The following is a 17,804-nucleotide window of genomic DNA, read 5'->3' as shown; positions in this document are numbered from 1 at the left end:
AGAGCTCTTTTTCAGTGTTATTTAATCACATCTGCATTTTTTTATTTTTGCTATAAAACATATCCAATAAAAAAAATTAAAAAAATCAAAATGTCTTCATAAATTTAGGCCAAAATGTATTCTGCTACATGTCTTTGCTAAATAAAATCCCAATAAGTGTAATTATTTGGTTTACGTGAAAGTTATAGCGTCTACAAATGGCGGCATATACACTGGAATTTTTATTTTTTTATACTAGAAATGGCGGCGATCAGTGACTTATAGCCAGACTGTGGCAGGCATTCTGACACTGAGTGGGAACGTACAGCCACTGAGATCCCCAGTGACACTAATACAATGATCAGTGCTAATAAAAAGCACTGACACTGTACTAATGACATTGGGCAGGAAGGGGTTAACATCTGGGGCAATCAAAGGGTTAGCTGTGTGCTGTGTGTATTTCACATTGTGTGCTGTGTGTTTTACTAGGGAGACATGCTGCTTTGCATCTCTCCGCCGTGCAGAGAAATACAAAGCAGCATCTCCTTGCTAGTAGGAGAGAGACCTGTGTTGTTTACACACAGATCTCTCCCCTCTCAGCCCTACCCAGTGACTGACATCCCAATCAGCCAATAGTGGCGCAAGTAGGGAGCGCATGCCCCTAAAAATAATATGAAATGATACACGGTGAGCACTAATATAGCGCTTACAAAGTGATACCGTGATAAATCGTCTCTTAGTGACATCTTAAAAGAGTATAAAATCAATAGATAAAGTGACTGTAGTGCATCATATACAATGCAAATCAAGTCCAGAAAATTAGGTGATCCGTGCTTTGTGCTGGTGATCCTATATGGTGAGGGCCAGTAATATGAATGCACTCACCAGAAGCGCACAAGATATGCGCATGTGTGTAAACATCCAACAGTGGTCATCAGGGTCTGGGCTAGGGCTGCGGGGTCATCAGGCACACTCAAGGCACACAGGGTAACACCACTCTCAAAGAGAACACTCTGCTCCCAGGGACAGCTCCACGTTATTATCAGACCACCAAACCAGGGATATCCCAGGGACAGCTCCATGTTAGTATCAGACCACCAAACCAGGGATATCACAAAACAGCTCCACGTTAGTATCAGACCACCAAACCAGGGATATCACAGGGACAGCTCCACGTTATTATCAGACCACCAAACCAGGGATATCACACGGACAGCTCCACGTTAGTATCAGACCACCAAACCAGGGATATCACACGGACAGCTCCACGTTATTATCAGACCACCAAACCAGGGATATCACAGGGACAGCTCCACGTTATTATCAGACCACCAAACCAGGGATATCACAGGGACAGCTCCACGTTTGTATATCAGACCACCAAACCAGGGATATCACAGGGACAGCTCCACGTTTGTATATCAGACCACCAAACCAGGGATATCACAGGGACAGCTCCACGTTTGTATATCAGACCACCAAACCAGGGATATCACAGGGACAGCTCCACATTAGTATCAGACCACCAAACCAGGGATATCACAGGGACAGCTCCACGTTAGTATCAGACCACCAAACCAGGGATATCACAGGGACAGCTCCACATTTGTATATCAGACCACCAAACCAGGGATATCACAGGGACAGCTCCACGTTAGTATCAGACCACCAAACCAGGGATATCACAGGGACAGCTCCACGTTAGTATCAGACCACCAAACCAGGGATATCACAGGGACAGCTCCACATTAGTATCAGATCACCAAACCAGGGATATCACAGGGACAGCTCCACGTTATTATCAGACCACCAAACCAGGGATATCACAGGGACAGCTCCACGTTAGTATCAGACCACCAAACCAGGGATATCACAGGGACAGCTCCACGTTAGTATCAGACCACCAAACCAGGGATATCACAGGGACAGCTCCACATTATTATCAGAGACCACCAAACCAGAAATATCACAGGGACAGCTCCACGTTATTATCAGAGACCACCAAACCAGGGATAGCACAAGGACAGCTCCACGTTAGTATCAGACCACCAAACCAGGGATATCACAGGGACAGCCCCACGTTAGTATCAGACCACAAAGCCAGGGATATCACAGGGACAGCTCCACGTTATTATCAGAGACCACCAAACCAGGGATATCACAGGGACAGCTCCACGTTATTATCAGAGACCACCAAACCAGGGATATCACAGGGACAGCTCCACGTTATTATCAGATCACCAAACCAGGGATATCACAGGGACAGCTCCACGTTATCAGACCACCAAACCAGGGATATCACAGGGACAGCTCCACGTTAGTATCAGACCACCAAACCAGGGATATCACAGGGACAGCTCCACGTTAGTATCAGACCACCAAACCAGGGATATCACAGGGACAGCTCCATGTTAGTATCAGACCACAAAGCCAGGGATATCACAAAACAGCTCCACGTTATTATCAGAGACCACCAAACCAGGGATATCACAGGGACAGCTCCACATTAGTATCAGACCACCAAACCAGGGATATCACAGGGACAGCTCCACGTTATTATCAGATCACCAAACCAGGGATATCACAGGGACAGCTCCACGTTAGTATCAGAGACCACCAAACCAGAAATATCACAGGGACAGCTCCACGTTATTATCAGAGACCACCAAACCAGGGATATCACACGGACAGCTCCACGTTAGTATCAGACCACCAAACCAGGGATATCACAGGGACAGCCCCACGTTAGTATCAGACAACAAAACCAGGGATATCACAGGGACAGCTCCATGTTAGTATCAGACCACAAAGCCAGGGATATCACAGGGACAGCTCCACGTTATTATCAGAGACCACCAAACCAGGGATATCACAGGGACAGCTCCACATTATTATCAGACCACCAAACCAGGGATATCACAGGGACAGCTCCACGTTATTATCAGATCACCAAGCCAGGGATATCACAGGGACAGCTCCACGTTAGTATCAGACCACCAAACCACGGATATCACAGGGACAGCCCCACGTTAGTATCAGACCACAAAGCCAGGGATATCACAGGGACAGCTCCACGTTATTATCAGAGACCACCAAACCAGGGATATCACAGGGACAGCTCCACGTTATTATCAGAGACCACCAAACCAGGGATATCACAGGGACAGCTCCACGTTATTATCAGATCACCAAACCAGGGATATCACAGGGACAGCTCCACGTTATCAGACCACCAAACCAGGGATATCACAGGGACAGCTCCACGTTAGTATCAGACCACCAAACCAGGGATATCACAGGGACAGCTCCACGTTAGTATCAGACCACCAAACCAGGGATATCACAGGGACAGCTCCATGTTAGTATCAGACCACAAAGCCAGGGATATCACAAAACAGCTCCACGTTATTATCAGAGACCACCAAACCACGGATATCACAGGGACAGCCCCACGTTAGTATCAGACCACAAAGCCAGGGATATCACAGGGACAGCTCCACGTTATTATCAGAGACCACCAAACCAGGGATATCACAGGGACAGCTCCACGTTATTATCAGAGACCACCAAACCAGGGATATCACAGGGACAGCTCCACGTTATTATCAGATCACCAAACCAGGGATATCACAGGGACAGCTCCACGTTATCAGACCACCAAACCAGGGATATCACAGGGACAGCTCCACGTTAGTATCAGACCACCAAACCAGGGATATCACAGGGACAGCTCCACGTTAGTATCAGACCACCAAACCAGGGATATCACAGGGACAGCTCCATGTTAGTATCAGACCACAAAGCCAGGGATATCACAAAACAGCTCCACGTTATTATCAGAGACCACCAAACCAGGGATATCACAGGGACAGCTCCACATTAGTATCAGACCACCAAACCAGGGATATCACAGGGACAGCTCCACGTTAGTATCAGACCACCAAACCAGGGATATCACAGGGACAGCTCCACGTTAGTATCAGACCACCAAACCAGGGATATCACAGGGACAGCTCCATGTTAGTATCAGACCACAAAGCCAGGGATATCACAAAACAGCTCCACGTTATTATCAGAGACCACCAAACCAGGGATATCACAGGGACAGCTCCACATTAGTATCAGACCACCAAACCAGGGATATCACAGGGACAGCTCCACGTTATTATCAGATCACCAAACCAGGGATATCACAGGGACAGCTCCACGTTAGTATCAGAGACCACCAAACCAGAAATATCACAGGGACAGCTCCACGTTATTATCAGAGACCACCAAACCAGGGATATCACACGGACAGCTCCACGTTAGTATCAGACCACCAAACCAGGGATATCACAGGGACAGCCCCACGTTAGTATCAGACAACAAAACCAGGGATATCACAGGGACAGCTCCATGTTAGTATCAGACCACAAAGCCAGGGATATCACAGGGACAGCTCCACGTTATTATCAGAGACCACCAAACCAGGGATATCACAGGGACAGCTCCACATTATTATCAGACCACCAAACCAGGGATATCACAGGGACAGCTCCACGTTATTATCAGATCACCAAGCCAGGGATATCACAGGGACAGCTCCACGTTAGTATCAGACCACCAAACCACGGATATCACAGGGACAGCCCCACGTTAGTATCAGACCACAAAGCCAGGGATATCACAGGGACAGCTCCACGTTATTATCAGAGACCACCAAACCAGGGATATCACAGGGACAGCTCCACGTTATTATCAGAGACCACCAAACCAGGGATATCACAGGGACAGCTCCACGTTATTATCAGCTCACCAAACCAGGGATATCACAGGGACAGCTCCACGTTATCAGACCACCAAACCAGGGATATCACAGGGACAGCTCCACGTTAGTATCAGACCACCAAACCAGGGATATCACAGGGACAGCTCCACGTTAGTATCAGACCACCAAACCAGGGATATCACAGGGACAGCTCCATGTTAGTATCAGACCACAAAGCCAGGGATATCACAAAACAGCTCCACGTTATTATCAGAGACCACCAAACCACGGATATCACAGGGACAGCCCCACGTTAGTATCAGACCACAAAGCCAGGGATATCACAGGGACAGCTCCACGTTATTATCAGAGACCACCAAACCAGGGATATCACAGGGACAGCTCCACGTTATTATCAGAGACCACCAAACCAGGGATATCACAGGGACAGCTCCACGTTATTATCAGATCACCAAACCAGGGATATCACAGGGACAGCTCCACGTTATCAGACCACCAAACCAGGGATATCACAGGGACAGCTCCACGTTAGTATCAGACCACCAAACCAGGGATATCACAGGGACAGCTCCACATTAGTATCAGACCACCAAACCAGGGATATCACAGGGACAGCTCCATGTTAGTATCAGACCACAAAGCCAGGGATATCACAAAACAGCTCCACGTTATTATCAGAGACCACCAAACCAGGGATATCACAGGGACAGCTCCACATTAGTATCAGACCACCAAACCAGGGATATCACAGGGACAGCTCCACGTTAGTATCAGACCACCAAACCAGGGATATCACAGGGACAGCTCCACATTTGTATATCAGACCACCAAACCAGGGATATCACAGGGACAGCTCCACGTTATTATCAGATCACCAAACCAGGGATATCACAGGGACAGCTCCACGTTAGTATCAGAGACCACCAAACCAGAAATATCACAGGGACAGCTCCACGTTATTATCAGAGACCACCAAACCAGGGATATCACACGGACAGCTCCACGTTAGTATCAGACCACCAAACCAGGGATATCACAGGGACAGCCCCACGTTAGTATCAGACAACAAAACCAGGGATATCACAGGGACAGCTCCATGTTAGTATCAGACCACAAAGCCAGGGATATCACAGGGACAGCTCCACGTTATTATCAGAGACCACCAAACCAGGGATATCACAGGGACAGCTCCACATTATTATCAGACCACCAAACCAGGGATATCACAGGGACAGCTCCACGTTATTATCAGATCACCAAGCCAGGGATATCACAGGGACAGCTCCACGTTAGTATCAGACCACCAAACCACGGATATCACAGGGACAGCTCCACGTTAGTATCAGACCACCAAACCAGGGATATCACAGGGACAGCTCCACGTTAGTATCAGACCACCAAACCAGGGATATCACAGGGACAGCTCCATGTTAGTATCAGACCACAAAGCCAGGGATATCACAAAACAGCTTCACGTTATTATCAGAGACAACCAAACCAGGGATATCACAGGGACAGCTCCACGTTATCAGACCACCAAACCAGGAATATCACAGGGACAGCTCCACGTTATTATCAGATCACCAAACCAGGGATATCACAGGGACAGCTCCACGTTATCAGACCACCAAACCAGGGATATCACAGGAACAGCTCCACGTTAGTATCAGACCACCAAACCAGGGATATCACAGGGACAGCTCCACGTTAGTATCAGACCACCAAACCAGGGATATCACAGGGACAGCTCCACGTTAGTATCAGAACACCAGATCAGAAGCATCAAAGGTTGGGGGAGATATCCACCTTAGAGGCTCGCATATCACGAGCCAGAGACCTCACTAAGAGACGATTTATCACGTTATCACTTTATAAGCGCTGTATTAGCGCTCACCATGTATCATTTTATATTATTATTTTTAGTGCTGCATTTATATTTTACTGTATTATTTGGAGGTCTAGAGGTTTACCTTTAATGCTAGCTGCTGTTGATATTTTGCGCTCGCATAGATTCCTCGTTTTTATTTTGCAATCATGTTCAAGCTGGCCAACTGTGTCAAAGTGATCCCTCACTGGACAGTCTCTGCTCTACAAAATGCCTAATATGTTCTTGCTTATAACATACATTATTGGACATACAGTACAGTTAGAATATGCAGCAGGGAGACACAGGTGGAAGAGAGTTACAGACTTGCGTCTGGTCACTGACCTGCACTATCCAATAGAAATCCAAAGAGCTTACATGTCTATAACACATGTGCTGCTAAAAGGGTGTGACCACATGTCAATGCAGTAAAATCTGAACGAACCCTCTGCACACTGTTATACACCAAACTCAAATTATTTCAAAGTTTTTAAAAGAAAACAAAAGGTTGCACAATTGGTATACAAATCGATACGAACACCCTATTAAAGACAGATTCAATGGTGTTAATCAAACATCACGCAGGATTTCAATGCCGCAGACTGGGGTGAATTATAGGCATTTACGAGTCTTCAGAAAATCTGGTTTCTCAGTTAGAGACAGTGATGACACCATGGCTCAGAAATGGTTTGGGCGCTGTAGAAAAAAAAAGTATGACCTGACGTAATTGATAGCTGCAAGGTAGACAGAAGAAATGGGAAGCAAGAGAAAGATGAAAGGAGAAGAACGGCAATAGGATTAGGGAGCAGGCTCTGGCTCAGGGTTGCTGCAGTTCTGAGCTAAGGAGAAGTGACTGATTGAAGTCGCTTTGCAGATAGAGTTCAATGCACAGGGACCAATTGCTCCTATAAATCCGTATTGCCACTTTAAGAATCGCCAATCATGTTTTCTTCGACATATACCATTGAATTTTATGTTATTTGTTAGAGAGCGGGAACGTGAGATTCCAGGACCCTGTCATTGTCTACGTGGGGAGTGTTCATTTAGAACGAATACTGAAAGCAATCCTTTATTTTGCCAGTTTTCACAGAAACTACTTTCAAATAAAAACTCTCCAGTTGATAATTGGTACATTGGTACATATTCAGCGAAGAAAAACATTTCTCCAGTCTGCCCCTCATACGGCATAGAGAAGCCAGACTGCCAAAAACCATGTAAAAGACACCTTAATGCGTTATTGAACCAAAACCAAAAATGTACTATATTGCAGCTTACCAGTCCTTAAAGTGTTAGTTCACCTCTACAGAAAATCTGTAAGGTGAACTAACACTGGACTCCATCCCCACTCCCTGGTCCTGCTGTACTGGAGTCCGGCGATCCTCTGCTGTCAGACAGCAGCATGCCGATTCACCAGTCCAGGGATTTAAAATCCCCATGGCTTTCTCTCTTGTCGCTGCAGTGCTGACAGGACAGGATAGATGGATTCTCATTGGTCAGGGCCATCCATGTGACAGTGCTGAGCAGTTAGAATCCCTCTGGTCCGTACTGGCTAAGCAGTATGGAGAGGAGATTAAGCCATGGGGATTTTAAATCCCTGGACCGGTGAAGCAGCATGCTGGTGTCTGCCAGTCATGCCAGTGTCTGAGAGCAGAGGATCGCGGGATCCCAGTACAGCGGGACTGGGGGAATGGGGAAGGAGTCCTGTGTTAGGTCACCTTACAGATTTTTTTGTAAAGGTGAACACTTGCAAGCAGAGATAAACTTCACTAGTTTCAGAAGGAAGGGTGGTCAGTGGATTTGCAGGATATGTAGCAGTTTTACTGTACTGGGCAAGGTGACAGCATCTTTTTAAAGGATAAGTGGGGAAAATAAAAGTAATACATTTACATGATTTTTCAAGTAAAAAAAGTAAGTGCATTTTTCTCTTCTGCAAAGCATTGCACTCACGTTCAATAGCTCAAGCTATCTCAGGCTCCTGCAGACATTCAGTACAGCTACCTACCAATACCTCCCGTATGAGCAGTTAATGAAGTGTAGGAAGAGTCAATGAACTATGGGGCGCTCATCAGCTATCTCGTAGTTCAGTGAAAACTACAAGCTGTCTGCCACGGTGGCATACAGGACTTGTAGTTCACTCATTCACAGATCTCTGTGCGAATGACCCAGCTGTGTGGGCAAAGCCCTGCACAACTGCGTGGTTTTTAAAAATGTGACAGCGGTTTCAGGAAGAAGACTGTCATGGTGCGGTGAGGAAGGAGAAGTTGGCTGTCGCACAGTAACATGAGACATGTTACAACCTAAATATTAGTGTAACATGTCACAAAAGGTGAACTTATCCTTTTGAAAGAGAAGTATGGTATTTTTTTTTTAATTTATACTTACCTAAGTGGATGAAGTACCCATCTGATGCTGCATCTGTCCCCTGCCGGCTCTAAGAGTGAGAACTGAGCGATCAAACACCGCTGAGCGCTCGGTTCCTCCTGCCGCTCTGAGCAGAGAGCGGTGACTGTGCTTCCCCCCAAAACTCACAGGAGTGCTGGAAGGTGGAGGAGGTGGGAGCAGATGGCTCAAGGATCGCTGAAAGACTGAGCTAGGTGCCAGTCCGAGAGTCTGGGTGGATCTTTCCCCAGCCTGGACTGGCTGAGTGACATCAGCAGACAAACGGACTTTAGCCCGCTGTCAGCTGAAAACAGGTCACGGGAGTGCAGAATGAACTCCACTCTTGTGATCCCCTGGAGAAGTATAGCCAAACGAACTTTAGCTGTACTTCTCCTTTAAGCAGTTTAGTTTGAAATAGTGCAAGATTTAACCAAACACATTTAATCTCCATACCTCTTCCGCAGCGTTGATTCGCAAACTTTCACCACTCGAATAACTTCTTTAATGGTGCGTCGGAAATCATGCATTCTGGATGCAACCAGAAGAGCTGGAGAGAGGGACGAAAAATTCCACAGTCAGTGACACAGGTGTGAAGAACAGCCATGCCTGCCAATTACCAAAAAGCGACGGCAGTTACACCAAGGACTCCTAACAGCTGTTTGGTATTCTAGACGGAATGGAGTGCATGCACCGTCTCAAGCCAGGTTTACAAACTCCGCTCCTACTTTGTGAGCTGTGGTAATTGCTGTAAACCTTTCATTTGCTTCAATGGAGTGAAGCATACAGCAATGAAAAAACAAGTCTTGGAGGCTGGGGCCCTATATCATTCTTGTCCCTTGATATGCTATGACTTTATAGAGGGCGATGAAAGACGTATAAAGATGTATAAAAAATTTGGCTGTAAAGGTAATGCTTGCTTTTTATTAAGCTCTGCAATATATACTAGGCTTCAAAACACAACAAATCATACGTAGAGATCTGGAACTTCCATCTGAACAACGCAGATTTACCTCTACAAGGTCACAGAAACATTATTCATCCACTATTCATTGTGTTTCTCATAGAGGTGAAATAAAAGGGGATATCACTTCATTTCAGTCTTCTATATATTTTAAAGTAAACCTTTCACAGACCTCTGAATCCCAAACTGACCACATGAAAAAAAAAGCCAACAGATCCAGATACAGGATGCTGGAGTTTCCTTTTAAAGCAATATTAAAGTAAATACAAAAAAAAAAAATTTATATTGCAGCTTATTTTTAGATTTTGTGGCTGCATTAGTTTTCTTGTTTCTTTTATTAATACCCGAAGATCCTGCCAGTAAGTCTGTTATTTTTCAACTTTCTTTAACAGACCAAACTGTCCAGACAAAGTAGGAGTTAGAGACATGAGACAAGCCATTTACCATTGACAGGGGTGCTTACACACTTGATAGTGGTTCTAATAATCCACTGCTCTATTAGAGAAAAATGTTTGAATTGCCATTTTTGTCTTTGTTGAAGGGATCAATGCCAGCTTTCAGCCCAGGTGATGTGCCATATAGTTCTGTAAGCAAGCTTATATTACAGTGACTGGTTTACATACACCTTGTCTCTACGGAGCAGAGTGGAAATCGTCTCCACAGGAACAGAGATTGCGATAATGACACAAGACAGACTCAAATCCTTCCTGCTCTCTACAAAAATAAATAAAACTCTTTGGCTGGAATTGAGCTTTAACATGTTTCAGTCTTTGTCAGGGCTCAAAATCTCCACTTGCCTGCTCGCATTTGGAGAGTGGAAATAATGTGAGGGCAAGTGTGTCCAGGGCTGGCGCCAGGATAGGAGGGGAGGTAAAATGCACCTTCCCCTGAAAAAATCCTTGCCCTGTTCTGCTAACATTCCTTCGATGTCTCTTCCTCCCCCGCTAACCGTGTTTTGCCCTCTCTCCCTTCTCCCCCACAACTCTACCTCATCCCTTCCCTCTGCTTGCATTCCTGCAGTGTAGGTCCGGGGCTTGGTGCTCTTGTGGGTCCCTGTACACCGGTTGTGTGGCGGCTCCCTGCAGGACAGTGGAGTTGCTACAGGGGAGCAGTTCTCCCCTAGGTTATTCCCTCCCCCCTTCCCGCTAAAGCAGGTGAAACTGACGGTCAGGGATAATCGGTGCAGCAGTGGGGAAATTACAACCATTGATCTCCCTCTATGGCTTTCAATGAAGCAGCTGAAATCCGCAGGAGGGAGAGGAGATTCAGCTTCCAGCTGCTTCAATGAAAGCCTTAAAAGGTAGATCGGTGCTTATAACTTCCCCACCGCTGCACAAATCATTCCCGGCCGTCCATCGGATTTCCCTTTATTTCTGCCCCCTCTTGTGCCCTGGCCCTGCCCCTATCCTCTGCACCAGCATGAGAGGAGAGAGGCTGGATCTGCTCTCCCTCCCCCTGTGCCCGCATCTCCAGTCCATGCAGCTTCTGAGAAGGGGATATGTGGGCGGGAAATTGTATACAGAGCAGCCGGAGGCTCCACGATGCTTCTGAATGGGCCGGGGACCATCCGTGTTAGTCCTCCCTTCCTTCTTTCATCTCCTCCTCCCTTCCTACCCTTCTTTACTTCCTTCCCCCCTCCCTTCCCTTCTGTTGGTTGCTTTGGGAATCAGGGTAGCTGCAGCGGGCTTACCACAGCACATGGGGGCTGATGGGGACACCCGATGTAAAGGGGGACTCCGATGGGGACACCCGATGTAAAGGGGCACTCCGATGGGGACACCCGATGTAAAGGGGCACTCCGATGGGGACACTCGATGTAAAGGGGCACTCCGATGGGGACACCCGATGTAAAGGGGCACTCCGATGGGGACACCCGATGTAAAGGGGCACTCCGATGGGGACACCCGATGTAAAGGGGCACTCCGATGGGGACACCCGATGTAAAGGGGCACTTCGATGGGGACACCCGATGTAAAGGGGGACTCTGATGGGACACCCGATGTAAAGGGGGACTCTGATGGGGACACCTGATGTAAAGGGGGATTCTGATTCTGATGGGACACCTGATGTAAAGGGGGATTCTGATGGGGACATCTGAAGTAAAGGATTCTGATGGGGACACCTGATATAAAGGATTCTGATGGGGACACCTGATGTAAAAGAGGACACCTGATGGGTGTTTACTTAATATTTATTTTTGTAGCATTTAACAGTGTCATTTCATGAGATAATTTATTTGGGCATGCTTAGGGAAGGACTTGGGAGCAGGGCAACTGGTGGCGAGGAACTCTTAAGGACTGGCTAGTAGCTCAGGACTTGAAATTCTCAGCCCTGATCTAGGTGAACTGATACTTCAGGAGTAAATTCCCAATTGCCAGTTACAAATGGCAAAATTATCTACTAATAGTTATTGTCTGTTTTTTACTGCTGTACGTGTCCCCATTGACCAGGGACAGGACGTGAGGAGAAATCTCATCAATGAGGAAAGATACTAAAGCAAATGTTTAGTGGTGTGGGTAAGAGGTTTTTTATCCTGTTTGGGTAAAGCTATCTTGGTGCAATCCCATCCCTTTATTTTTTGTCCATGTGTCACAGTGAAACAAGTGAAGGGTGGGGGCATCTTTCCATTGAGATGGCAGACTTTAATAAAAATTAGGGATAAGGCAAGCCATAGATTATTCAATTTTCTTTCCTGCATCTTCAGGTTGATTCTCCTAACAACGCCGTCAGTGTTGGTGGATTGATCTCTTCTGCAGCGCTATTGTGTTCTGATGGCTGGGAGCCTTCCCTGCCGGTGGAACACAAGGATTACTTCTAGCGCTATAGCCGCTGGCAGTAATCAATTGTAAAAAATTAGACAGGCTGGTTGTACCCAAGTCCATCAATGGATCAATTGGGTACAACCAGCCTGCCCATATATGGATCGAATCTTGGCCGGCCCTTGCTGAACCGACTGAGATTCAATCCATCAATGGCCAGCTTAACTCGTACCCACTATGGTTGATGATGGAGCTCATCTCTAGGGAGACAAAAATCCCTCTCTTCTATTCCCCCTCCCTGTACCTAAACTATATTGTTTTATCTAGAAAGGCTATATTTTTGTCTAAAACCCTGATTTACTTACCTAAAGCTCCAGTCAGTAATTTTGCTCTGTAAAATGAGCAGGTCTGGTGACCAGTGCCCATGTTGCTTTATGGTGGTGTGGACACTGGCTATGAGAAGAGTCCATCACCGGGTCCTCACAGGGCCCTGATGCCTTCTAAGAGGCTGACACAGGACTGGTCAGCTGAGCAGCAGAAAGCACAGAGAAATTTCCGGTCACCAACCTCAGCTACCAGAAAAGGCAGTGCAGGGACGCAGGGATGACAGTATATCCAAGAACAGTTTTTCTGGATTTTTGAAACCATAAATTGGTTGGTTGGGTTCCAGTTGGGTGGGAACAGCAATTTTTTAAACCAAAAATCAGCTTTATTTGTTAGTTTCATTTTAAAACAAACTAGACCGAGACAAGAAGAAAATCTAATTAAAAAAAAAAAAAAAAAAAAAAGATGTTTTGTAAAGAAACTTCACATGTACATTTCCAAGTAATAGTGCTTATATTATACACTTTGGTCAATTCTCTAATAGTTCTAGCTGTGCATTAGGCGGCTGTATTTAAATATCCTTGTCACAAACAGAATAGTTTTGCAGCAAATGCTTTTCTGTGTGCGCACAAAGCCCTGTTTTATAGCAGTATATTTGGAGGCTTAAGGTCCATTAGGATCCGTTCGAGCCCTTGTGAAAACACAGGCGGTGTAAAATAAATGGGCTACAGTCAGCAGCAAAGGACTCTGGGAGAATTGCTATTCCACTGTACAATACAGAGCAGATGGAGGCTATGTATCATAAATAATGTGCAATCTATAATCATCTCTACACCTAATGTTTTTTGCTCTTCTCCATTAGACTATAGAGAAAAACATATTCACGGAAAACACACAGGATCCAATCATGCATTTCATATTAGTGCGGCAGTTAAACTGCTGGAAAAATGACGATTCATTTGCAAGCGAGCTTTATGACAATTATATTTCCCAGTGAAATGCTCTTGTCAGATGGCCTCTGCACAGCTATAATGGACACTGAATAGGTCATATCAGAAAGGTCATTTCTTCCTCTCAGAAGACGAACTTTAATAAGCTTGCTATGCCAAAGTGTGATATTATCTTGAGACAAAATGTTGAAAATGAAGAGCAAAAAGGTGAGGACAGGAAAGCACTATTGAATTTTCCAGGAAATTACCCGGATTCAAGAGAATCCAACAAATCCACATGGATTTCCCAGTTCTAGCAAGAAGCCATGGAGCAAAGCCACTGTACAGATCTGCTAAGGAGGAAAACAGCCAGCACAATGGAGCACAGTCACCATAGAGATCTAAGGAGGAAGAACAGCCAGTGTAATGTGCACAGTCACCATAGAGATCTAAGGAGGAAGAACAGCCAGTGTAATGAGCACAGTCACCATAGAGATCTAAGGAGGAAGAACAGCCAGTGTAATGAGCACAGTCACAATAGAGCTCTAAGGAGGAAGAACAACCTGAGTAATGGAGCATAGTCACCATAGAGATCTAAGGAGGAAGAACACCCTGAGTAATTGAGCACAGTCACCATAGAGATCTAAGGAGGAACAGCCAGCATAATGGAGCTCAGTCACCATAGAAATCTAAGGAGGAAGAACACCCTGAGTAATGGAGCACAGTCACCATACAGATCTAAGGAGGAAGAACAGCCAGAGTAATGGAGCATAGTCACCATAGAGCTCTAAGGAGGAAGAACACCCTGAGTAATTGAGCACAGTCACCATAGAGCTCTAAGGAAGAAGAACACCCTGAGTAATTGAGCACAGTCACCATAGAAATCTAAGGAGGAAGAACACGCTGAGTAATGGAGCACAGTCACCATAGAGACCTAAGGAGGAAGAACAGACAGTGTAATGAGCACAGTCACTATAGAGATATAAAGAGGAAGAACAGCCAGCGTAATGGGCACAGTCACCATAGAGACTAAGGAGGAAGAACAGCCAACGTAATGGGCACAGTTACCATAGAAATCTGAGGAGGAAGAACACCCTGAGCAATGGAGTACAGTCACCATAGAGATCTAAGGAGAAAAAACAGCCAAAGTAATGGAGCACAGTCACCATAGAGATCTAAGAAGGAACAGCCAGCATAATGGAGCACAGTCACTGTACAGATCTACTAAGGAGGAGGAACACCCTGAGCAATGGAATTGTAGTCACCATACAGGTCTAAGGAGAAAGAACAGCCAGAGTAATGGGACACAGTCAGTAAAGAGAACTAAGGAGGAAGAACAGACAGAATAATGGAGAACAGTCAGTGAGGAGGGAGTGGAGGTGGGGCAGAGCAACACTGTGTGTGTCAATGGACACACAGAATGTGGCTCAAAAGCGAGCCCGCAAGAGTGCCCCCATAAAAAGTAGCTTTCTATGGGGCCACTCAGTGGGGGGGAGGGAGTGTGCAGGAGCACCTGTGGGAGCCCCAAGAAGAAGAGGATCTGGACTGCTCTGTGCAAAGAGTAGGTATGTATATCATGTTTGCTATTTAAGAAAAAAAAAATATCCTCTCCCATCACTTTTTTGTTTTTGTTAAATTGATGAGTTTAGTTCCACATAAGGAAATGGCATATATATATAATAAATGTTTCCCTTTACGTTCACTTTAATCAGATTGCCGTCAGAGAATCTTCTTTTCTAAGCTGTATTTTTTTATAAACATTGTGATTCCTTTCTTTTAATATTTGAGCTCTCTAAATCTCTCCCTGTAAGTGACCACCTTAGGGTGCAGTGTCCAAAAAGCAGCCCAATTTCAAGATGTGGCTTTGCATATATTTATACCGGAGAAATAATGAACTTGTATCATGAAGAGTTGGAATTGAGACGGCTACTCAGTCTATTCTATACAGTATTCCAAATTCATTTCCTTGCTCTGTTTCTCCCAACTATATTCTGAATTTAACGTAATGAAGTGTGTTTCCATTTTGTCAGGACTGTTTTGTGAAAATCCAGTACTCTGCAGTTTCAATAATTATGTAATTTTTATATATAAATATGTAATCCCAAGAATATCACACTCACCATATTTTTATAAAAATACTGGAAAGATCTGGGTTCTTTATGGATTATAAACTTACATAACCTATCTTCTGGGACCACATGCAGATATGCTATATAATTTACTTTCTATTAATTATTCTCTATGAATTATGAACTAACTAGCAACAAAAGGGAGAGAATTTTAAATAATTCCAGTGGGGAGGCAGACTGGTAAACTAAAAAATAGAACTTCCACCCTTGATATCTCCACTAGAACTCGCCAAGTTATTTCACCTAGCAGCAAACTTCCCTTTTAAAGGATAAGTTCACCTGTCATAACATGTTACTCCCATATTCAGGGTGTAACATATTATGAAAGCACCAGCCCCCTCTCCCTGCCAATCCCCCACTGTGACAGCTAGCGGGGGATCCCCCTCCTTCCCACTAGCTGTCAAATTTTTAAAAATGTGTCTGTGTGGGGGGCTTTACATGCCAGGCCATGTCACTCCTCTGTGAATGAGAAACTACAAGTCCCAACAGCCTTGTCACCTTGTAGTTCACAATGAACTACCACAGTACTGTGGAGCGCCGTGGTAGTTCATTGCATCTTCCTGTCAGTATATCTGCTTGCGCATACATCACGTTCGGGTAAGCAGATATACTGACAGATCTGCAGCAGACCTGCATGGAATCAACACTCTACGGATCGCTGGTGCAATGCTTTACAGGCTCCTGCAGCAGCAAATAATAAATGCACATTTTTTTACCTGCAAAAAAATACACATTTATTATTTTTTTGCTAAAAGGTGAACTTAGTCATTTTTTGGTTTAGATATGCTTTAAAGGATATGTTTCAGCTTACCAGTCCCTTCAATGTGATGACTGCATTAGTTTCCTTTTTCAGGTTTTTTCCCCTCTTATTTTCACCTGGTGATCCTTCCAGTAACACATTTCCTGTCCCTGCATGATTGCACATATTTCTTCATTGTATCTACGAAGGAGGCCATGGTTGTCACAACGATTGGACTTCAAACATCTGCCTTTGTTCATCTTCATTACATGTTGGATCGAGAGGACTAGTAGGAAGCTAAGGGTGTTTGTTCTTTCTGTTTAGCTCACAGGAAGTGACAATAGCCCTGCATTTCTGGCATGATCAAATTATATTTTCTGTACCTTCTGAAAAAGTTCTCTACGTAATAAAAGAAAAAGAAAAGTAACACAGCCACCGCATGTAAGGACTGATCAGCTTCAATATATAAAACGTTTTTGTGCTTATGTATGCTTCAAGTGTATGATAAACAGGCCTGGTTCCTGTTTGGATTGGTGCACACAAAAGCTGGATACTACTGAGAATTCAGTGCACAGTTTACTAAGTAACAGCTCTGGAATAAAGTGTGTGTTCACCTTTTCACTAGAAATGAAAAGTTATCCTCCCCACCCCCTGGTCCCGCACAGCCGGTGCAGAGGTCCAGGGACTTGAAAGCCTCACGCTTCATCTTCTTTGCTTAGGATTTGCAAGACATATCAGAGCGATTCTGATTGGACAAACCCAAAACATACCGCCAAGACAACAAAGAAGAAGCACATTAAAGTGTTACTAAATCCACAACAGTAAAATCAGTCTGTATATGCAGTAAAGTATGCTTGTTATACTCACTGTGGAACCTAAGGGGTTAATCCTCTGCATTGTGTGAAAAGGCTGTTTGATCCTGTCTTCTCTGCCCCTCCTCTTGTTGAAATGACCACCTGATACAGGCTGA

The 17,804-nt window shown here is 45.1% G+C and overlaps 1 protein-coding gene across 2 annotated transcripts in view; it reads right to left on the bottom strand.

Annotated features, from left to right (window-relative positions):
* BRF1 (BRF1 general transcription factor IIIB subunit) overlaps positions 1 to 17,804 on the bottom strand; it is a 507,447-nt gene that overhangs the window by 191,885 nt on the left and 297,758 nt on the right. For both annotated transcript variants that reach the window (XM_089687515.1, XM_089687516.1), the window contains one exon: positions 9,447 to 9,540. In XM_089687515.1, the coding sequence (XP_089543641.1) occupies positions 9,447 to 9,540 (94 nt within the window). The remainder of the gene's footprint in view (positions 1 to 9,446; positions 9,541 to 17,804) is intronic.

Source organism: Staurois parvus, unplaced genomic scaffold (assembly GCF_062004578.1).
Source record: "Staurois parvus isolate SC_StPar_1 unplaced genomic scaffold, SC_StPar_1.0 ptg000426l, whole genome shotgun sequence".
Taxonomy (NCBI): Eukaryota; Metazoa; Chordata; class Amphibia; order Anura; family Ranidae; genus Staurois; species Staurois parvus.
The sequence above is the reverse complement of the archived record's forward strand: the minus strand, read 5'-3'. Positions and strand labels throughout refer to the sequence as shown.